The sequence below is a fragment of the Wyeomyia smithii genome, chromosome 3 (assembly GCF_029784165.1).
Source record: "Wyeomyia smithii strain HCP4-BCI-WySm-NY-G18 chromosome 3, ASM2978416v1, whole genome shotgun sequence".
Lineage (NCBI taxonomy): Eukaryota > Metazoa > Arthropoda > Insecta > Diptera > Culicidae > Wyeomyia > Wyeomyia smithii.
The window spans coordinates 45,001,575-45,025,686 of record NC_073696.1 but is presented as its reverse complement, the minus strand read 5'-3'; the positions used below and the strand labels follow the sequence as shown (position 1 = coordinate 45,025,686).

Sequence of the window (24,112 nt, the reverse complement as noted above, 5' to 3'; positions counted from 1 at the left end):
ACAATATTATCGTCAGTTGTGTGCTGCCAAAGTCCAAACTATATCGAAGTCGTACCACAATAGAACGAAATGACTCAAGAACAACGACTGGGTCGAACGGCGTGTCAACGAAACCCAATGAACATTTTTCGTTGATTCGTGTCACTCCAAACCACTAGAAAAAAAATCGTTCCGGAGAACGATTTAGAACGAGGACATGAAACACTATCCTGCCGACAGTGGCGCGACGAAACTATTAGAAAGCTCCAACATAGGGTGAAAGTCTATAAATTGGACTTTCAAATCAATCGAGACTGATACATTTCAAAAAGAGCTAAAACATACTTACTTACCCTAGCTACCAACTTCTCATAAGTCTCGCTTTTGCCGCAACAGTTACAGTTACAGTCAGGATGCACTCAAGTGTCATTGACACGTCTATTATAAAAGCATAAGTGAAGTGTGTTGTCATATGGTATTCTACACAACGAGAAAACTATCGTGCAATCAAACGATTTGCGTAATTGTTTGTTGGCGCCCATCAATGCAAGATAATCATTTATAGTCCTTAGGATTAGTGAAAGTGATATGAATAAGCAATTCTTTCCCAAACGCTTGAAGCAATAAAAATAATCCGAGTTAAGTATTACGCCATCTAGTCTTAATACGTAACACTCGGAGTAATCTCCAAAAAGTCATCGCACGCATTCAACGTGCTTCACTGATAGTAAGTGGGTTACCAATGCGAAGCTTCTGCTAGCTGATGTTATCAACGCGCTTTAGTCTTCATTTAGCAACAGACAGTCTCCAATTCATCCGACTAATCCATACGAACTAGGAAATCCTCTTTTTTCGCAATCTAACAGTCGTAATCTGGTTTAAGAGCAACCTACACCGTCCCACTAGTCTAGTCACAACGCGCACCCCGTGCCCTGGTTGCGAATACAGTCAAGAATCTGCCCGACTGCCTTGCCTCGAATACTTACAAACCCCGCACCCGAATCCGTATCAAGTAACAAAAAGTATGTTTATAAAACACCCTGAAAACTCACGCCAACCTATCAGTGTGATTCTACCATCGAAAGAGCTAGCATCCAGCTCAGTTGCTCGGAGCGCTACCTGTCGGTTGAACTCAATTTTAAGGTGAAACACAACAAACTGCAGTGCACAATGTCTACGGTGGACACGCAGATCCCCGTGCGCGTTGAGGTGGAGGATGCAACGAGCGTTCCTGTTGTTAGCGAGCAACAGAATGCTACCAGCTTCCTGCAGCTGGCGATGACGGCGCTAAGGCTCAGTACGACCCCTAGCGGCGATCGTAATAACAACCTACGGTACAGAAAACAAATTACACTGGATGAGGTGTCTTATCACGACACACCCAACGACTGCTGGATTGTGCTGTTTGATCGGGTGTACGACATCACTAGTTTTCTAGAGCTGGTGAGTGACGTGATTTTATTGCGTTTATTGTTCTAGTGGGGACTAATAGTGACGTGAAAAATAAGTTACCTATCAGAGGATGTTTGGGAGCTCGTTCCTTTTGTTGCTCCGGTGCAGTGCAGTGTAATGTTTGTTAATTAACAATCGAAGAACGAGATGAAACACGTCTTTTTGTTCCTAGTGGATTCATAGTCTTCAACCAGGGAACTGTTTGTCTGAAAGTTCTCGAAAATTTTTGATTAGAATCTTCCACAACACAATGTAAAAAAACAGTGATTTGCTAAGATCGAAGGGCAGATAATAATTTTAAACGGCGCAAAATAACTGAATGTTTCAAACAAACAAAAAGTTGGATTAAAGCTTGCAAAACTATTCACTAAATAACCCTCAAGTGCTCAAGTTCGCCATTCGACGGAATACTTACTGAAGATTTAAAGTGAAAAAAGTAAACTTTCGTTTGATGAGTTAGTGTTTACTCTTAGTCAAATATTTATCGATCTTGATCCTGTAATAATCAATACCGAATGGCACCTTAAAGTAAATAAAATTTCATATTTCCGATTTTCGTAAAAGGAATGAATTTTCATTTCGGTTTCAGGAACTATTCGGATAAATACAAAAATCGCTGCGAAAAAAACTGTTTCGAAAATCATTTGACTTTATATGTCCTGAAAAACGTGAATTAAAGTCGTACATGATTTAATATTTTTGAGTCATATTTTCCATTTTGCATGGCTCGAAGGAAATCCTCACACCGTAAAATATAATTTTCTATTACACTGTTTTGAGATTGCGAAGGGTCGACTTAAATTTAATTAATTCTGTGACAAGTGAAGTTTGATTTCAACCAAATGAATTGTAAAAATGGGTCTGACAAAACTCAGATTATAATGAAATGACATGTACTTAATTTTTCCTATCGGACTATTGAACTTATAACATTTATGTGGTTGATTACACTTCACCTAGTAAAAATGTATAAGAAAATTAGCCCAACATAAGGTTCGTATTCCCGGTTGTAGGAGCATTTATCAACTGATTTTGAATCCAGTTTTTTAATTTCATTTGTAAAAGATTTACGGTTTTTTGGAAAAGTGAGAAAACTAAAATATGTTGGTGATGGTGACTGAAAAAGCTGATTTCGCAAAAATTCAAAATGGCGTCACTCTTCCCCTTCAAGGTAAAATTATTCAATACTGAGGAATATTTATTTATGTAAACGATCCCAGAAAAAAACGGCAACCGTGGAAACAAAAAAACTGCATTTCTGGTTATTTTTTCAAGGTCAATCGACCATTTTTGATTTAAATGAAACTTTGCACACGTGTCTGACTTAGCAAACTAAATATTTTCTACAGGAGGAATAATTGTCTAAGCCCAAGTAACAAAACTGAGTTTACCAAAGCTTTATAGCGCTGTTTTGACTGTAATAACCACTAAAAAACTTTGATAAAACCAACATTGTTACTAGGGTAATAACTCAACTATTTTACAATAGGTTTCATTCAAAGTATTGTAGCTTAGAAACCCTTGGATGTACGGAAGAATTGTCAGAGTATGAATTTAAAAAAAAAACTTATAATGCTTTACAAAAATTATACATCGTGAAAAAAAAAATTATTTACCCACATGAATTATAAATAGATACTAAAATTTAATTTAAGAAAAAAGAATCGAATTTTTATTCCTATGCTTTTTTTCATCGATCAAAAATGTAAAACTTTGACGGCTTTGAGAAACGATTGAGATAAAATTTCGCATGTAGATTTTTTTCGAGGAAAAAGGAGTTAGTTCTATCATAGAGCAAGAGAAAATTGGCAAAAAATTGTACGAAAACTTCTGCATTACACCATTCAACGCTCAACGACTAACTCCTCAAATTCGGAGTTGTTACTTCATTGTGAATTGAACAATCGATACTATCTATACAAATTTTTGTTCCCTGTGTTTAAATTATCTTCAAGTTTATAGTCTGGTTTGTGTTGAAAGCATGAACTCAAAAGTATTTCAATTATTGCAACTTTACATTCAATCTTCGGAGGGCAGCTTTTCTTCTCAGAGTTTACTTTTTGAGGAGTTAAAATTTAGTATTCTATTGGTATGTTTTAATAAACTGCAGAAAGTCAACAGAGAAAAATACATCATGTGTGTGATATAAATTGTATGTACATGGACATAAAATCTAATAATAAATTCATTAAATTACCCCTTGATCAGATGACCAAATTAAACCATATGAGTCAGCCGTTTAGGATTCAACCAATGAGAAACAGCGAGTCTTATCAGTTTGGAATTTCGCCAAAGAACAATGTATGATTAACCTGTGACATGCGCGGAGCATTTGATTAATTACCGCTGCAATAATTTGCGATAATGTGCAAACACACGTACTGAGTTGCAAGCTTTCATTACGGTGCAGCTATCAAACATTTTTAGGTGTTATGCAATGATACATTGCACACGCTGCCTAGAACGGTAATGGATTAGATTCGTGTATTATCTCTAAGTGTTTGTAAACAATGCAACTCTGATTGTCTATATTTACTAAAATCCGTTCGTCCTTACAGCATCCAGGTGGCCATGATGTACTGCTAGAGCACGCCGGTCGGGATGCTACGATTGCTTTCAACGGTAGCGGGCACTCGAAGGCAGCCTACGCATCGTTGAAAATGTACGAAATTGGGGAGCTACCACAGAAGGAGTGCATTTATAGATGCCCCGGTAAGCTGACCGCTTCCCTTCTTCCTGACTAAAGAAGACTGATTTTCACAAGCGAAGGAAAACTCAAGGACACTAATTTCACACTTAGCTGCAGACAGGGTCTGTTGGTAACAAAGCTTTAAACTTCTACCAATATGTCGTAACATCAGGAATGCATAATACTATTCTACGACAGAAACGGTGGAATACTTGAGGGTGATTGGCACTCGATGTCCAATAGATTAATGACTCCCTAATTGTAAGACTATTTATACCGTAATTTAATCGTAGTTTTTCTATTACGCTCTGTACTGTTTATTTTGATGCCGAAAAAAACCCTCTGTGATTGACGACGGACCGAGTAGAGTCCGGAACGTCCAACTCGAATTTTAATCCGAACAGAGCATTCTATATACTTATTTTTTCTCGATGAAATTTTAATCTTTCTTGAAGGCTGTAGCGTAAACTGGTATATAACGAGCTTTGCCAGGATTAGGGATGAATGACCAAAATACGGTAAATAAAATCGTATTAGTCTTCTGAATGGGGCATTGGATTTTGCCTCGGTAAATTAAAAAACCTGCGATTTGGAGATTTTTTAACAATTCAAGATTTTTGATTAACATTCATTACCGAACAAAATAAGTGCTGTGTACAATCAACTAAATAATCTACCCAAATTTCTAAAATATTTGTTGTTCGTGTTCTTTCCTAGGGGGACGTTTAACACTTGTTTACCCTACGTGGGACAAAATGAACAAGGAATGCTTTTTAGAAAAAGTACAAATCATTTTGAATGTTTTGAAGTTACGAAGCAGTCTGTAGCCTTCAACTATCTGGCCCCGCTGTTAACGTCCATCGATGTGATGGATGGTAGCGCGAGTAACAGTAACAAAAGTAATTTTGGTGGTGTACAAATTGCCGTTCCTCAAATGTTCCGTAGTTCGATGGGAAATTTAAGCCATTTAGGTCTTTGCTACATCGCTACATCAGAGACGTAGGGGTACTTGGGGTAAGCCCGGCCCCCTAAGGAAAATGATTCTTTAGTAGCACTTGATGGCAAATATTGTTATATTTCTTTCACAAAATCATTGCCCAGATTGTTTTCTACAAGATATGAAGGTTTTCAGTACTTTCAAACTGGTATTTTACAAAGAATAGTCAAGTTTTGAAACTAAGATAAAAACGACGTTTAACAATCAGTGCGGGTGAAACCGGCACCCCTTGGGGGTAACACCGGCACCTAAGTTTGTTAATGAATTAACTCGAATTAACTGAACCAATTTGAATTCGGAAACCGCCGAATGAGAGATCTTGCATTTCTGTGTGTTACTGTTGAATTTGGTTGATGTCGGTTAGCTGGTTCTGGGAAAATTGCCGGAACAAGTTCCGGTGAACATTATGTACAAACAATGAAAGAATTTGATACTCGACAAGCCAATCATGTGGCACTTTAAAACATATTATTAACTAGTTTCATTGAAGCCAGGATCACATTGACCACACGGGAGCATATTTCAAATACCACCGGGAAAGTCTTCAGTTTTGTAACTTGATTCAGTACATTTGGCACCTCTAATAACCCTTGGAATCATTCATAAATCACAGAAGAGCTTGAGTGCATGGTTCTAAGTCGATTAATTAATTTATTTATCAGCGAGACATCGGTAATAGATGAGAAATTTGTGTCAATAACACCCAACTAGCCTCAGACCATGTCGGGCTTACCCCACTCACTGGGTGACGGTGTTACCCACATCCCTGTCACGAACGTCATCCCCATACATTTCGCTTGAAGCCGTTTTTCTCTGGCTCTCTGGCTCGATTATACGTCAAAAGGCTGTCAGTGCTTGCGAAACTGCCGATTAAGCACCGTCCATGCCAGATCAACTGTTGCTGCAAGTGGTGTAAAGAACTGCAGAAAACGAAAAACGATTGTTTTGTTTTGAACGTTTCATGGATTTTGTGCAGGACATAAATGGTCACGTTCAAACATGTTTCAACATGTTCCGGATAGCCCTTTATTCAATATAGTTAGAAGCACGCAAAAAATCTGTACAGTAACACATGCGGCACAATGAACGGAGCTTATGACCATATTTCTAACAGTAGCGCCATCATCATCGGCGGCGGCTTCAGGAAACTGTTGCCATGACATCGGTCTGGTGTTACCCCGACAGCACACATTTTTTTAGAAAGAGTATTTCTACAAATTTATCACTTCAATTTACCTCAGATCGAATTCCTGTGATTGCTAACTATACAGGCAATAAATTGTAGAGCAACGAAAAATTATTTTAGTCTTTTCAAATGAATAAAAGCTAAAGTTCCACTCACGAAAAATTACATCCGTTTACGCATCAGCTGCAGTAGCGTATGTTTCGTCTATTATTTTGACGTTTGACGTTTCACGGTGGCTTCGATGTGTCGTAAAATATCTAAAATATTAAACACCAACACTTCACATATCCCAAAACACAGGTAATTAGCGTTTTCTAGTAAAATACCAGGGGTGACGGTCTTACCCTCAGTGCCGGGCTTTCCCCTAGTACCCCTATCTACTTTGTTTTGTATGTGGGTAACTTTTTTGTAGAGAAAGCGGTTTAATGTTGAAGGATATCAATAACGTTTGCATTCAAAAAATGAACAAAAATTTGCCGATTGACAAAACTACCTATGCAACATCAATCAAAGTAGCCCATTAGTGAGTAGAAAAAATTTGTCAGCTCAGCTCTATCAGTCAAACTCTAACCGTGATGGCGAAAACAATGAGGCTACTCCGCTCAGAAGTACGCCGCGTCGAAAATGGACATCGTGCAGCACTTTTTGGACGCCGGATACGCCCGCTCTGGCATCTACAACACCTTGGCACTTTTGGACAGAGTATCGAAAAAAAGCCCGGTTCCGAACGGCCGACGATCCTGAACGATGAGAAACTCCGAAGAAGACGACCGAGGGAAAAGTAGCTACATCACTGCATGCGCTTGGTCGGAAGGTTGGTGCAACCGGCCAAATACTAAAAAAGTACCTGGCAAACATATGTCAGGAAGCGGCAGTTTCGTCCACTGGTCTTGGAACTCCGCGCAATGACGCAGTTGCCGCGGCTGAATAAGAGGGTCGAGTAGATTTTCCCGGCTAGTCGCGACGTAGCAGTGGTGATGGACAACGAGACCTATCTCATCCTGGATGGTAACGACTGGCAGGGCACTTCACTTCCCCCAGTAAGCTTCGAAATAAAGCTCATTTCACACACCAAGTTCCTCAATAAATTATGTAACGCTCATAGGTAGGAGGGGGGGGGGGGTATACTTGAGCGTTAAGATTTGTTACATAGAGAAGAGGGAGGTAAGATCAGCGTTACGTAACAAAAAATCTTTCCAAAAACGAGCACTATTGTTAGGCTCGTTTTTGGAAAGATTTTACAATTCAATTACAATTCTTACAATTCTTCTACAGCGTTACGTATTTTTAATGAAGGGGTAGGTGTTGGCGTTACTTTTCGTTACATATGGGGGGAGGTCCGAAAATTGGATTTTTGCGTTACGTAATTTACGGATGTCGCCTTATTCACAAAATAAGGTATTTTCTTCAAGTTTTGTGTTATATTTTCACTTAAATACTTCAAAAACTTCTGTACTCGCAAGATAACGACGTAATTATTCAATTTCTGTCGAGAAAAAATTTGTAAGAAACTAATTCTAGTGAACTCATAAAATTATCACAATAAAACTTGAAATTCAGACAAATTTTATGAAAACTCTTCGAAACTTGAAGAGTTAAAAATTTTGTATATTCTGTAAAGTTTTATAGAGTTTAGAGATCTACAACTTTGTCGACAACCGCAAAGCTCTAGCGTGTAGGAGAAAGAAGTTGGCAACGCAACGCCACCTTTGCGGCTGAATTTCGAACTAATTCAAACATCCAAAATGAAGCCCCAACTATACCAAGAAACTTTGTAGAAGATCGGAAACCGATTGGTTAAACCCTGAGAGCGCTAATAGTTTCGTTCCGCTAGATTCCATTCCTGGCCCAGTGTGCACTGGATTCCTTCTTGCGAATACCGATTCGTCCAGTTGAAGTTCATACTGCTGCTGTTGGTGTGACACTAGGGTTTGCAATATTCCCGGGGATTGATATAATATTAACCGTCATTTCAAGCAAATATTTGCTTCGTATAATGCTCTCTTTCGCGTTGTGATTGGATATTTAGTTTTATTGCACTATTGTATGGGAAACTATATTAAATCTTGCGAAATTTTTCGAGGAACTCGGGAATCCCGGGAATCAATATTTCTGTTCCCGGAATCCGAGAACCCCGGGAAAAGGTAATTCCCGGGAAATCGTTCCCAGGATTGCAAACCCTATGTGGCCCCTCTTAACTATCGTCGAATCAACTGTAATGCACTTGCTGAATATCTCCCTTCTCTGGATTGGATAGCATTGTTGGACGAAATGGACGTAGATGATATGACAAATCGGTTTTGTGATGTGTTTTGGAGTTGGCTTGATGTCAATTTATCAAGAATTAGACCTCCCAGGTAAGCATGAGCATTGGAAGATAGCATTTTTTTAGCACTAATTTAGCCTTGGTAATGCCAAATAGCTTTATATCATGTTTTAATAATTAGGGCATTATGCAAAACTCAGGGGAAATCTATCTGTCAAATATCGTGAAACCGCGACCAACACATTTGGCAACAAGGCGTCTGTATGTTTTGGTTTTTGTCGTTTTGATCGATGTAAAATGGAACGTTCTCTTTTAACAAAACTCGAGAAATCGCGGAAAACTTTTATTAATAATGCGTTCCGTAGTGAATTTTTGGGACAGCAACAAGTTTTTAACGAAAATTGGTGATGTTTTATCGTCACATTGGTAATTAATCAAACGTCATGGACCAACAAACTCCATGGACCATAGTTGATCTGCGATAACGCACACATATATGAAATTTGACAGCGGTAAATCCCCCTGGCTAAACTAGCATTACTGAGAGCAAAATATGCGCTTAAAGGGCTACAGTAAGTGCTACGATGTAGTGTTTTAAATGCATTGGATCCAGGATCTACATCTCCTGGGCTCGTGGTTTCTGAACCGTCAATATCAGAAGATGAAAAAAAGTCCCTGTGGAATTCCAAACGATGTTGAGAAAGAACACATGCACAAAATGAACCATTTGTATTACTTCTGAATATTTTTTCGCATTCGTTCCAGACACCAAATTATTAAGGTTCTAAATTTTTTTCGTTTGTTTTCTTAACTCACATGTCAGAAAAGAGAAATCGCATGGGTGTTCCAAATCAGCATTAGTGATGCATATCAATGGTTGCCACCTGAAGCACTTTATCAGCTCGCTATTTTGCCTTTTCAACATTATATCAGATATATACAAGCATTTAGGTCAGAATAAGTTCATACCCAGAACTCTGTAATCAAATATAGTATTGTTATAGGGCAATGATTTAGTGCTTACTGGTTACTTGGGCTTTTTGGTTACAGCTTCGAGTAGAAGCAAACTGCGAAAGCTGAAACGGGATCGAGGTGTTCCTTTCGATGTTGATCTTTATATTTTTGACATTACTCCTGCTATGGTCATTGCTGGAGCCAAGAAATTAAAAAAATCCTTCCTTCCTGGTCTCGATTGTGTTCCTGTCATTATTTAATGTGGCTGTTCTACTGCTCTTGCCGTGCCCGTCAGTCGGATTGTTACTGAATCGTTTGGGCAGAATCGTTCCAGCGCTTTAGAAACAATTCTTCATGTTTGCTGTGTTCAAAAAGGGTTGAAAAACGGGACGTAAGGAACTAAGATCTATGAAATTATCGTTCACAATGTACAGCGCCAGTAATTATATTTCAGTTGATCAGCATGGGTTTGTGCCGGGTCGTTCTGTATCGACTAAATTGATCGAATTTTCAAGGACCTGTATCTTACAGTTGGAAGCTGGATCGAAAATTGATGCTGTGTATGGAAATTAAGGTAACTTTTGACGCAGTAGATCATCGAATACATCAGCTCACTGAACTCGGTGTTTCCGAGACTGACTTCATGGCTAAGCTCGTATCTTTTAGGCTACGCTGGATTCCACAGATTCACGTGCATTCCTTTGCTGTTTGCCTTAAGCTTCAACGATCCTAGTTCCTTTGCTGTTTGCCTTAAGCTTCAACGACATCGCAATTTTGCTGGGTGCCGGGTGCGTATTGGTATATGCCGACGATCTCAAGATCTACCTTGTTGTGAAATCTGTCCAGTATTGCCACCCTCTGCAAACACTGCTGGACCTTTGCTGGTATAACAGACACAAGCCAACAATAAGCATCGCTAAATGTGTGGTTATAATGTTCCTTCGTTGTTATCCCGATCAAACGATTACAACAAACGGGTGACACAAATATATCTGAACTTGATAAAAATAACAAAGCCTGTAATATTCTTGATATGCCAGAATGATAAGAAGTACAGAATTATATTAAATTGTGTTATCATACACTTGAATGTTTAAAAGTGTGTTTTTTAAAGCATATTTATAACGGAATTTGATTGATCTTTTTCTGCAAAAAGCCTCACGAAGCTTGCTATGATTTGTAATAATCAGTAAGTAATTTGGATAGGAATTTCGATATTTTGACAATTAACGAGACCAAGTTTAGAACACAAGTTGATACAAAAAGTTCGTAACAAAATATCAAGTTTTGTTATAATCCTGATAGTTTTGTTTGATCGGGATGTGCCCATTTCTTTCGATTGCCAGATAAATAGCTCTGCTCTTGAACGCATCAATCAGATCAACGATCTTGAAATTCTGTTGGATCACAAGCTCACGTTCAACCAAAATCATATCGCTATAATCTCTAAAGCTTTGAAACAATTTGGTTTCGTCACCAAAATCACCCGAAATTTTACAGATCCACACTGTCAAACAGGCATTTATACTGTACATTAGTTCGACCAAACCTGGAAAACCTTGCATCATCCGGAAGTCTCATGACTTGTGCTGGAAGGACAGAATATAACGCGTTCAACGGAGATTCGTTCGTATCGTTCTGAGACATCTGCCCTGAAGTACTCCTCATCTTTCCCTCATCGCTACGAGGATCGGTGTCAGTTGTTGGATGTAGATACATTGGAGAGTAGTCGGAAGATTCAGCAAGCGACTTTTGTAGTCAAGCTTCTTAACAATGAATGATGTCACGGTTTTGCTTTCTTACATTGATTTTTGAGCTTTATGTAGATTGCTCCGTTCTTCAAATCTATCGATCATCGGACTTTGTACGGCTTTTGAGAAACACTGACTTTAGACATTCGTAAATGCTTCTCCGGGCGTTTTCGAAAGATATTAGTCAGTGGTGGAATAAGATGAAATGTCAATTACGTTGCCTGTCCACGGGTAATGTTATTTTTCAAAAACAGCTAAAATCGTTAGAGTTTTTAAAACATTTTTCGCGAAAAATATCACAAAACCCATGATAATCTAAGATATATTTTCTGTAAAGTGAGTTCAACAAAATAAAATAAAGTGTTCAAAAAGTTTTAGATGCTGCTAGATTTGCAATAACTTTGGATATGTACCAACAGCACAACAATATTTTTGTAAAACCTTATTTTCCAAATATCTATCAAGTTTATTTTACTGTGACGTTTTCGTCATTCAAGTTTTATTTTTATTTTCTGAATATCGACCCCGTTTCAAACATCCGGAACAATCAACAAAATACAAATCAATAGTTCTAGACAAGTTCGATATATAGTATTTATTCCCATCGACTCTTGCTTCAAGAACAAATCGCAACACTCTTCACACCGATTTGATAAAGTAAAAACTTTTGCAAGTCGCTCTTCGGGTTAACATTGTCTCCAGTTACCAAACCATTCACAGAATAATAACCTTCAACAAAGCTGCTGCCACAATAAATGAAACCGCAAGCATTGGGCCAGTTTTCTCCGCTCCATTGACCGTAACCCTTGTACCAGTTTCCTCCTTTGGTGAACGTTGCTTCTGCGAGCGAATCGAGCAAGATTCACCGCAATCTTCATTTTCACAGATATCACACAAGGTAGACCGGGGACCGTCATAGAACTGCCGAGCTATGCGAGCTGCAAAAACATAATTACATTACAACTCGTATCCGAACCAAAATAATATCGACTTACAGTTATCGTAATAATCATAGATAACCACGGGAGCTGGTTTTTGCTTTGCGACTTTATGTGTACGGAATGCGGAAATAGTCGGGCACAGTTCCTTTCGATCCAAGCTGTCGAAGTACAGAACTACGATGGTGTCACCGTCCTTCAATTCAACTTTCTGCAAACAAAATATCATTTTCATACCTTAACTGATTCGATTTTACACAATCTTACCTTGATATAGTCCATATTTTCCAAGGACGGTAACGTATCCGTATCAGCGGTGAACCCGCTGGGGAATCCCACCTCCATCACAGCCATGTTTGAACTGTTTTGACCAGTTGTTGGAACGAAACTGGTACACACCGACAGGTGCAGATAATCCGGGTTAGAGTTCTTGTTAACCTGAGGATCCAGCACGAATCGCGGCCATTCTCCGGTTACGTTCATGTTGTATTTGTACGACAGAGAAACGATTGCAAATCCACGCCCGGTAGCTTTAATGCCGATCTGCCTAACATTGGACGGCAGTTCAAACTTCTGAAGGATCATACCATTCTGCGAGTTAACCTGCATCTCTCGCTGCTGATCATCGTTGAAGGTAGCCACAAAGGTAACGTCGTTATTGGGGGAGGAAATTTTGGCCGCCAATTTTGCCAGTGCTTGCAATCCAACAACCGTATCCTGGGTGGACTGGAAGCCTCCCTTTTCGTTTCGTTGACTAATCAACCATTTCATCACAGGTAATGCGTCCGTATCAAGACCAGCCTCTAGGAATGCCAGCATACCGTATGACGACATCTCTACGTTCACGGAATTCGGTTTGCTGTACCACGGATTTTTGCTGTCACTTTCTGGGATTGGTTTGTGCCACCACTTCGTGTCGCCGTCCATCGTTGCTTTCGTATCCAACTTTGATAGAATGTAACCCTTAGAGCTGTGATCGGCGAGTTGCAGTGCATAAGCTGCTAGTGCTAGAGAATAATTATCGTCCAGACCCTCGGTGTTTCGAACAATGTAGTCCAAAGCCTTATTGATAGTGTTTTGATATTTTGGGATCAAATTCGCGTTCTTCAAGAACGCTATCAACGTATACGCAGTCAGGGCGATTCCCTGTCCAGAGCCACCCTGCATATCCTTATGGGAAACTTGTCCTACCTCAGGGAAACTACCGTTCGCAGCCTGTTTATCACTTAACCATTGCAGGGAACGATCGATGACGCTTTCATCCACGCTTATGTGCTTGGCAGCCTGTTTGAAAGAGCGTGCCACAAATGCAGTCAGCCAGGTACTGCCACTCTTGTCCGAATTTCCAAACGCACTGAACGATCCGTCATCATGTTTGTAAGATAATTCACGCTGATAGCCAGACTCCATAAAACGTTTGGCCTTTGCGGCTATTTGCGAGGTCAATTGGTTGGTGTTCGTAAGATAGTCCAACACAACAATGTTGGGAACAAAATTCAACATGTTCTGTTCGCCGCAGCCGTACGGCATCCGGATGAGAGAATCCAAGTTCTGGATGGTGGATCCCAACACATCACCTGACATGAGAAGAAAGAAATTGTTCGTTTCTCTGTCACTTTAGGGTAAATGCAAAAGACTTACCAATAACAGAGACCTCAATGCGTGTAGAATCGGGAACCGCATTCTTCGGTACTTCGACGGTAAAATTGTGCGTTGCCTCTGGTGAAGCACGCAGATCTACGAAAGTGGCTTTATTAACATACTGAGGCAGTCCTTCCGGTTCCACCAGCAACTGCCGCTCGACACCATCGCCAGCCAGTTTAGTGGTAGCCGTAACCTTAATGGTGATGTGTCCCAGTTTGGTAGGTTTGACCATGAATGAGACCGTTTTACCACTGTTTGCCGGCACATCAATAGTTTTTTTGCGGAATAGTTCTAGCTCTGCAATATAATAATGAATTAGAGTTGACAAAAAAACTGAACACACATAAACTTAACTCACTTGGATTTTCATGAATTTCATTCTCGATATCGGTGAATTCGAACTCCTGTTCCGTATTATGGAATGTTACCTCAGCACTCTGATCCGATTCCATGTAGTTGAAAATCACGATTGGAATAGACACGATTTCGCCACGTTTCACGGAATACGGTAAATTGGTAGACACGAAGAACGGTAGGAACACGTTAAGCTTCCGGGGCACTTGGGTCAGTCCTAGTCCGTGAATCGGATTTACCGAGAAACCAGTGATAATCCAGGACGTAATTGTGTCCGGTACTTTTTTCGTGATTGTTTTCTCACCAGAGAATCTGCTGCGAACAGAACGAAACTGTATAAGTGGAAATCGTTGGTATGAAAACAACGGGTGTGAGATGCTATATACCGTGCATGCAAGTTAGTGACATCAACGACAAATCTCCAACAATTATAGGTGTTAAAAGAAACCAACAACGAACCACCAAAACAACAAGAACAAACCAACAAATGATTTAGGGTATGAGTGTATTATGACCATTTTTAATGATGAATAGAACACACTTTTTTGATTAGTATTGAACGGCAGAATAACGATCAGCGGGAGCGTTTTAGCAGCTGGATGTACTGTCAAACGATTCCATGAATCAACTAGCGGGGGTTCAAGTCCTGACCAACCGTCGCCAGAACAGGGTGCGAATATTAGCGGCAGCATGTTGCGATTACAAAAAAAATTTTGGTATTTGGTTGTTTAAAAAACTTGATTATCACTCCAATTAGTTCGGCAAGTTCGGCAGAAAGGTCGTATTTACCCGGAGTATGCATTCTCGAACAACCACGTGTCGGCGATTTCGTGCGACAGAAAGATTCGCGGAATGTTTCTGTGAGGCTTGGGGATACGGCTGAAGGCATACGGTCCGGCCAATGGTGGCCTGGTATTGGTCTTGAACTCGTGCACCGGAAGCGCACGGGGCGACTTTTCAATCACCGTGAAAAGTGCCGTTCCGTTGGGAGCTCGGTGTACTTTATAGGTAATCGGGGATAGTCTGGAGGAGGTATCATTCGCTAGAAGAAGTGATCACGCAGGGATAGAATTAATATTTCTTCGAACTCAGTTTAGGTCTGCCAGATGTCGTTTTTTTATTCGGATGGTTTTGATATCTGAGGAGCTACTATGTGCTGAAAACTTATCGAAAATATGAGAGTAAAGCACTCATTCGTCATATTTTAAGCAGACATTCGATTTTGGACCATGGGTGCAATAGCTTTTATTTAATTACCATTAAGCAGCATTTAGTCACTAGAAAGAGGTTGATTTTTTCACTCGAAAATAGTTTTGGATAATGAAAATATTGTATTTTACTGATTGATTGGTTAATTTTTACAGTGCACACAGCAACTTCTAATATCAAAATTAAGGGATCCAACACCACTTCTGCACTACGGATCAATCTTACAATAGTCCAAAAAATATACAATTAATGCCCTTCATTAAGAAAAATGGAATTATTCAACGATCGCTGCATTCCAAATGAAAAAAAAACCCTATCCAAAATCAACTCGGTTTTACGTGATATTCTTTGAACCGAATTATAGGCTGCCAAAATTTTGGGCGCTTTGCGGGGCCTGATTTTTCCTCCAAATTAAGTTTTCAAAAGTAGGTACCTAGCCAAATTTATTAATTGTTAAGCAAAATATAAACAGCAAAAACACAAACGATTGAAATGACATTTGAGATAAAATTAAAGTTAGTTGAATGTTGTTTTTGAGAGAAACTGACTAATAGCTAAGTTTTACAAAAGGTAAAGCCTCAGTAATTTGCCATTGAACAATATTTTCAGCATTTAATTCGATGTACTCAACTTTGAACGGCTGAACGGCTGAAAACAAAATACTCATAAAAGCAATCGTTCAAGGACACGGCACACTTCTAAAGTAATGATATTTATTATATTTATTACAAAAGTTCACATCAATGGACAACGTAATTCTTTCTTATTCCCTAACCAAAAAAACTAATGAAATAATACGAGTTTTTTGATTTCGGTTGACCCGCTGAGTCTCTATCAGGATCACCGCGAGCCACTGCAAAAAATAGCGTTTCGGGGGAACGGCCATAACTCCAGTATTAATTGGTATATCTCAAAATCAAACGCATTTTTTTGTTGTTGATAAACTGTACTTTCAGAAAAATACCACTTGGATGCAATGAAAATGGTGCTATGAACTTAAAAACAAATTCAAACTTCCCTCATTTTCCTTGACCAAAAAGGTATATAACCCCTTAATAATAAGTTTAGGATTGTTTGGGACCCCAAATGGAACTGAAAAAAATTGGTTCTAGGAAATCAATCCCTTTTCCCGCCCTAATATATATAGTAGGGATGTTACGGATATCCGCATCTGCATCAGCAAATGCGGAACATCCGCATGCAAACTAACATTCGCATCATACCCTGCAGATATTGAAAAACAAATAGCTTCATACAATTTTTTAGAAAAGTTTTCCTTGGGGTATTTATTGCTCGCTTAATTAATTTTTGCACTGGGGTGGGCCATGATCATGTGAAAAATAAAACACAAGGGATGCTACGGATATCCACAACCGCGAATGCGAAACATCCGTATGAAAATTGACATCCGCATCTACATCTGCATCCGTTATCACATATCCGCATCAGCATCTGCAGATGTCTGAAAAATCACATCTGTAACATCCCTGATATATAGTCTCCGATTTTTTTCCTTCTATATAATCGAATTTGATAAATAATCAAATCACAGAAAAAATGTGTTTTATCTATTTTACATAAATGTTTTGTTGTTTGCGAATCAATAAGAAGAATTTTATTTTTGACTCATCCTCCTAAAAGTAAGAAAACACATTTCTTACAAAAAAATATCTTGCAGTTTTTCCTGATGTAGGTAATTGCAGTAAAATGTAAAGGAAAATTTTGATCAATGTAAATTGATTTGTTAACTCGTTTGTTTTAAATTTTTCTAATTGTTAAAAATTCAAACATTTTTATTATTTTTTTTACTTTTAAATTTTTTTTTGTTAATTTTGAAATTAATTTATTCAGATATTTTTATTTAGGTACGGCATTTGTTCCATAATTAATCTCATTAAACCGATAATCACGAAGAATGCACGGTTCAAACACCAAATTTTCACGAAACCCGTGAACAAATTAACAAAATATGCTAACGTGCTCTTATGGAATCGCCCAGCATTGTATATTTAGTAAACTTAGCTAGATTTATCCTGAATTTTATAAAACAAACCATTTTTCACAATGTTTTCATTTCCATCTCAAAACTTAAATCACTACCCAATAATTCATCTCAAGACGCCCCCATATTCATCACACTGTTAGTCATGAATGAATCACATTTTTATGAATGAACGTAGCCGTCGTAGTAGGTTACCTAGGTATCCGCTACAGTTGTTTACGTGCAAAATTGGTAACCTAGGTAACCTCTGCAGTGCTGTCAATATTAATAATTCAACATTTTCAGTATGATTTTTTCGTATTAACAGAAACTGGTTTGGCAACTTTTGATTTTTTTCAACACAGTGAAAATAGATGAAAATACATACAGCTGAAGTTTATTATTTGTAAAAAATCATCTTACATATTCTTGCTATTTAAAGCTTGATTTTGGAAATTTGAGGTGAACATTCTGAAGAATAAAGTACTCTTAGTGTAGTAAGTGATTTTGTTTAGTGAATAAGAAAAAAATTGGTCCACTAATGATGAAAAAAAACCTCTGGTTGGCTGCTGAACGAGCCGTGTATAATTAATGCGCGATTTTGTTTTCTGAGGTAGGTGATTGAAATAAATGAGTTTTCGAGTTGAGACTTCAAAGGCTGTCTTTAATGTCGTTTTTATCGGATTCAAAAACATTTGAATGTCATTTTATTCATTCAATTGTAATGGCTAGGGACACCAAAATTCACAGGAATGTTCGAATAGCTATTTCTTTTTTTTCCGGTTCCGGCTTTTGGAGTGAACCTGTATTCACTTATGTTATGATCTAATGGTCTAAATATGCTCTATTACAAAATTACTCTTCTGAGAAAAATATAAAGCAGTAATTTAGTTTTTTTAGTCAGATAAGTGTCAATCACGTCTAACCGAACTACTATTTAGAGTAAAAAAACTGAAACACGGTTAAAACTTTCTGAATATCTTAAACTCTAAATAAGCCTTCGAATATAAACAGGTGACTATTCTATTGGTTATTGAATTTAAACAAAACATTTGATGAATTGCACTGGTCGACATGTGCGAAAAAAAGTTCAACTCTAAGACTTAAACTGGGAAAAGGGAAGTTAATGACTTTTTAACCGTTTTAGTAACTTGTTATGCCCTTAGCCTCCTTTGAGGTGCGTCAAGTATTCAGGGACTTCAATAAAGTTCCCCCGTAAGCGAACGAAGAAACGACCAACCCAGCGAGCAATTACTGTGTGGCATATTAACGCCCTTCCTAGGCAGCAAGGGGCATCTAAAATTCACAGGAGCGGGTTGAAATGCTATACTGTTCTTCTATATTCTTCCAGTTTGAGCTCTAAGGGCAAAACCTGTGTTGACCAGTGTTATGTTTTACATTTCGAAACAAATGGTTTATAGTCTGTCCAAGTATGGTTTTCCAAATTTCATGAACTGATATAAAAATTTACTCAGTAATTGAACCAAGAGTATAAATTTTGAGGCTCTAGAAGTTGATATAGGTACATTACTTCGAGAGGGTTACCTTCTATAATAAATAACATAACAATATAGATTACCATATCTCTTTATTACAAAAATTTTCAGCCTCAGACTGGTTTGTATCTTCATGTAGCAAACAAAATTCAGGACAAACACAAAAACTAAGATTAATACATAAAAAACTAACCAAAGAATTGCAACTGGTTTCCGTGCTTAAAAAGCAGGGTGATTTTAATCTGTCTAATTGTCACATTGAGGAAAAGCATACGTTTTTCGAACTTAAAATTTTCAACAAGTGATCCCTGCAAGACTCGATCTAGTCATTCGTTTTAACAAAAGCAATGGGTTTCTGTCGGTAACATTAGCGCATTTAGACTTTGACTCTTTGAAATAATTAGTTATCGTCTGCTGCAGATATCCATATATCTTAGAAAGATTTCAAACTTTCAACCTCATCCTTACTCAAACACTAGGAGGAGCACTCTATCGAATACAAGGAATAAAATTGCTTTGAACTGCAATAGCATTATCAAAAAAAAACACTCTGTAGTGCATCAAATAAAATAATCAGTGCAAAAAATCAAATACGCAAACTTTTTGACAATTGTTAAATTTCAAAAACGCAAACCTAACGCTGTCCCAAATCGATGTCTCTACAAATACCCTCCGAGCCGGAGCAGCACCATCCTCACCAATCTGTGTCAGTAAATAGGGTCCAGCTTTTACTAGCTGTGTCTCATAACCCTTGAGATCATTATCAGCTTCTAGAATAAAATGCACAACCATAAAAATGCAAAGCTTTCAGCCAATACATCATAATAGAAAGACTAATTTTGAAACTTTTTCTCGCTGCAAAAAAAGTTATGTACACTATTACAAATTCCTTTACCGATTTCAGTTGCAATCAAATGAGCGAACAGAGTACGGAAAACAACATCACCAGCTAACCCCACAGACTTAGAACATTAAAGGAAAGCATCGTAAATTACGAACCCTTCATCGTGCATCTCTTCCCAAATCCAAGACTCTGGAAAATCTCTACGCACTTTTACAGCAGCAGCTCCATAACCGCCACCACCAAGACCAGCCGCTCCAAACGAGGCTGCGTACTCTGGAATCGCAGACGCTGTTGTGGAAAGTATTTTGTTACAACAAAGTTTTCAATGTGGCAAAAACCATTTAACCTTTAAGATGTAAAGCTAGATCCACTGTTCGAAAAAAATATTTACGGTGCCTTATTCATACGCATTATTATTCAGAAGTAGAGAAAAACTCACATAAATTAATTGTTCAGTATAACACTCTCATGCAGTCAGCAAATGAATGAGATGCAGCATCTACCACACATGTAGGACTATCAAACAAAACATTAAAAGAAAAAACTAACTCATCAAATGTTCCAACTGTGTCCCAAATCCAGGATTCAGGAAAAGACTTTCTTACAGTGATCGGTAACGGTGCAACCGCTGCGCTGGATCCTTTTCTCATAACTGCCTTCTTCGGAATAGCCAGGGAGAATGGCATTATATTCATTCCTCCCATGAATCGATTTTGGAGCATATACCGGACCTAGTCATTCGAAGCAGATTTGATGAATTAGATTGGTTTTCTGATTTGCAGCCAGGAGGTACTTTTCTAATATCGTTCTTTAGGTATATTACGCATTTCACGCCAAATTGACCAGATGTTGGCAGCACCCTCTTCGAATTCAATGAATCTTTGTGGATGTGTAGGCCTTACTGAACTAAGCAATTTTCACAAAAAAAATCAACAACTCAACTGGGCTAAAATTTGAAAAGGTATGCAGGTTTTAAAACTCTTTTTCCACGAACCGATTTATCCTAATAATGACGAAAAATAGACAACAGTAGTCAATGAATGACTTCAAGAGAATTGTCTGATCTTTTATTTGAAAACTAGATGAGTACCCGATCTTGCTCGGGATTTAATATTAGCTCTTGTTGTTATGATTGTTTAGAAGTTAGTGATGTCTGATTGATTCAGCTCGAGAATTAATATTCTATGTTACTCTTAGGACTGTGATTGCGAACCGGATTGTAAGAAGATCAATAAGAGGCCAATCTCTGATTGCCCATTCTATAACCCTTTTCCTATGTTAAGTAATATATGTTGAGTAATACCTGAGCCAAGTTTGGTAGAGGCATAAATTCAAATACACTTTCACTCTTATATAGCTAGATTTCCGAAGGTCTTATATTGTACGATCGATGTTTTTGACCAAATTTCAATTTAACCTTCAGTTTAACCCAGTCAGTTTTTATATCGAAAAATGACATTCAAACTCTTCTTACTCAACAACCTCATGCAAAATTGGCACAAACTATATTGCATGCTGAAGATCAATCTGTTCTCTAACCGCTTAGATGATTTTCATCGTTAGAAATTTCAAGTATAGTTGTTAAACTGTTATCAAAGTTTATGTCAAGTGATGCCATATGGCATCACCTGCGGAGAATGGCAATAGCCTCAGCAGCCCTTTCTAACTTATTTTGCAGCGCAAGCAGCACATGGATCATACTTGCAGAGCGGCTGTCAAAGATAGTTTTTTTTGTTTTTTGTTTTCTACGGTTCCGTTTTTTGATTTTGATTTGGAGATTTGATTCTCTTGTTCAAAATGGACGGGGGAAAGACTGACACCTGTGATACACAAGAGCTGGTCATCGCGTGAAGCTGTACCCAGAAGGATATCCTGGGCCCTGGGTTGTATATTTCCGGCCGAATGTTAAACATTGCGTACAATGCAAATTAGTAAAGATCTGGTTTTCAGCCATCACAGAAATTACTAAAGTCCACCCTAACAGATTGCGTGTGTTGGTGCCAAACCTCGAGCAAGTAAACCAAATTGCTGTTTATGAGCTTTTCACGCTGGAGTTCCACGTGTACATTCCAGCGCGCGCAGTGGAGATCGACGGCGTGGTCACCGATTCGAGTTTGGCCGTCGACGATCTGCTGAACCCTGGAACTATCCATTTTAAGGATGTTAGCCTTCAGTCGGTAAAGATACTTGATTGCAAGCAATTGCACTCAGTTTCGCTAGACAAGGGTTCGAAAATTTACGCCCAATCACACTCGTTTCGGGTGACTTTCGCCGGGTTAGCTCTGTCGAGTCACGTGCTGGACAAGGTGCGTCTACCCATGCGTTTACTTGCACCACGGGTAATCAACTGCGACAAGTGCAAGCAGTTGGGTCATACGGTCACCCACTGCGGCAAAAAAGAATGATGGTTTGGTTGCCAGTTCTATGTTAATGCAGGTTCTGGACCAAACATGCTGAATTAAATTTGAAATTTTTCCAAAATAAAGCAGAGAGAGAGTTGGTGTCAAAGAACAAAGAACGTAGGGTGCTCAAAAACGTTCAATTTGAGCTAAAAAACAATAATGTTAATCACATCTTTTTGTGAGAAAACATCTAAATACGATTGAAATAGCACTACTTTTGAACATTTTTGCTTACAGAATGTTAATTTTTACAGTGTCAAAGAACGAACTGTAGGGTGCTCAAAAACGTTCAATTTAGCTAAAAAAAAAACAATGTTAATCACGTCTTTTTGTGAGAAAACATCTAAATACGATTAAAATAGCACTACTTCTGAACATTTTTGCTTATAGAATGTTAATTTTTACATTAATTTAGACATATAGAAGCTGTAACTGGTAGAACTTTCTCAGCTTTCAAATGAAATGAATAGAATTGCTCTAAGTGGTATCACCTCAAGGTGTTTTTTTTTGATTTTTAGTTTCCTCAATTTGAATATAGTGAATTGCCTGCAGTGAAAAGTGCCGTTTGTACACCATTTGCAGCACGGGTAAGCATCTGCTGGAACAATAGGCTGCAGATAAGCAGCACACGGATCATCCGCTATTAAAGGTAGTTTTTTTTGTTATTTCTTTTTTCGGCGTTTTTTGATTTTGATTTGGAGATTTGATAATCTTGTCCAAAACCGACGAGGAAGAGACTGACTCCCGTGATACTGGAGGCGTAGTCACTTTCGTTTTCCGCAAGTCAGAAAAGCAGCCCCACAAGAGCTGATCATCGGGTGAAGCTGTACCCAGAAGGATATCCTGGGCCCTGGGTTGTATATTCCCGGCGGAACGTTAAAACATTGCATACAATGCAAAGTAGTAAGGATCTGGTTTTCAGCCATCACAGAAATTACTAAAGTCCGCCCTAACAGATTGCGTGTGTTGGTGCCAAACCTCGAGCAAGTGAACCAGATTGCTGTTTGTGAGCTTTTCACGCTGGAGTTCCACGTGTACATTCCAGCGCGCGCAGTGCACATAAGACGGTCCCTATATAAAAGAGTGGCCAAAATTACCAAAATGCGAATTTCATATTCAGGATGTTTTGAGCACATGATTTTGTAGTGTTTAATCTATATTTTCATAATTTTTGAATGAAATCTTGATACAAAAAACGGTTCATGTTGAAAAATAGTTTTTCTGAATATTTTGGAATATATAAAAACCTACTAAAGCTATCATGGTATATTCACATATGTTTGAAAGCTTATTAAATTAGTTTCCTAAAACAGGATGGGTAATGGATTTCAACCCTACAGAGTCAGTCGCAGGCCACATTGAAAATATGCGTAATTTTCCTAATTTTGACCATCAAAAACATTAAATGTAAGCACGTGTGAGCACAGCACCTGATAGTGTGTCTGAGTGCCCCACTTGTGCCCTTCAAGAATATGTGTTGAAAGTTTGCGGAAAATTTGCGTTTTGGTAGAAAAAGATGATTAAAAATTTTCCATTTTTTTGCAATTTTTGAATTTTTGGGTGATTTATCAACAAAGTTTTTCGTATATTATAGCGATTTGGCTCAAAACACATTAAAAAACGTGAAATTATTAGATTAATTGGTTTATTAGAATATACGTTGTTCATAACATATGTTAAAAGTTTGAGTAAAATTTACGTTTTTGTAGAAAAAGATAATTTAAAATTTTTAATTTTTCATGGAATTTTTTAGAGTTTTATGGAGACTTGATGATTATTTAGTTGTACACACTTAAGTAAAAAATATATTTTCATTTTGTTTGAAAAAAATATGGTTAATATTAGCAATAAATTGATTTTCGCGTGTATCTTTGTTATTTTCAAACGATGTTTCATTTATCAACCCAAAGTTTTTTTTCTGAAATTTATTTTGTTAACCCATTACAACATCGCTAAGAGACTTAGCGATT

The 24,112-nt window shown here is 38.1% G+C and overlaps 2 protein-coding genes across 24 annotated transcripts in view; one reads left to right on the top strand and one right to left on the bottom strand.

The window, feature by feature from the left end:
- Nucleotides 1-403: 403 nt before the first annotated feature.
- On the top strand, nucleotides 404-4,424 carry LOC129726906 (uncharacterized). The gene is made up of 2 exons (XM_055684154.1): nucleotides 404-1,422; nucleotides 3,990-4,424. Exons 1-2 carry the CDS (start codon nucleotides 1,150-1,152, stop codon nucleotides 4,173-4,175), a joined length of 459 nt encoding a protein of 152 aa, XP_055540129.1. The 5' UTR covers nucleotides 404-1,149; the 3' UTR covers nucleotides 4,176-4,424.
- Nucleotides 4,425-11,854: 7,430 nt separating this feature from the next.
- Nucleotides 11,855-24,112, bottom strand: part of LOC129726904 (thioester-containing protein 1 allele R1-like) — a 56,603-nt gene continuing 44,345 nt past the window's right edge. For 10 of the 23 annotated variants that reach the window (XM_055684137.1, XM_055684139.1, XM_055684151.1 and 7 more), the window contains exons 9-13: nucleotides 14,215-14,525; nucleotides 13,854-14,153; nucleotides 12,480-13,789; nucleotides 12,270-12,423; nucleotides 11,855-12,212 (exon numbers count right to left, since the gene is read on the bottom strand). In XM_055684137.1, coding sequence (XP_055540112.1) covers nucleotides 11,989-12,212; nucleotides 12,270-12,423; nucleotides 12,480-13,789; nucleotides 13,854-14,153; nucleotides 14,215-14,525 — 2,299 coding nt within the window. In that variant the 3' untranslated portion in view covers nucleotides 11,855-11,988. Of the gene's footprint in view, nucleotides 12,213-12,269; nucleotides 12,424-12,479; nucleotides 13,790-13,853; nucleotides 14,154-14,214; nucleotides 14,526-14,999; nucleotides 15,253-19,895; nucleotides 20,029-24,112 lie in introns of all 23 variants that reach the window. The other 13 variants (XM_055684138.1, XM_055684140.1, XM_055684143.1 and 10 more) reach the window with 5 other exon arrangements.

Bases quoted from the DNA above. Each gene is read 5' to 3' on its own strand.
- LOC129726906 (XM_055684154.1), top strand. From the start codon at position 1,150: ATGTCTACGGTGGACACGCAGATCCCCGTGCGCGTTGAGGTGGAGGAT. The intron at 1,423-3,989 runs GTGAGTGACGTG...TCGTCCTTACAG, and splicing joins TCACTAGTTTTCTAGAGCTG to CATCCAGGTGGCCATGATGT.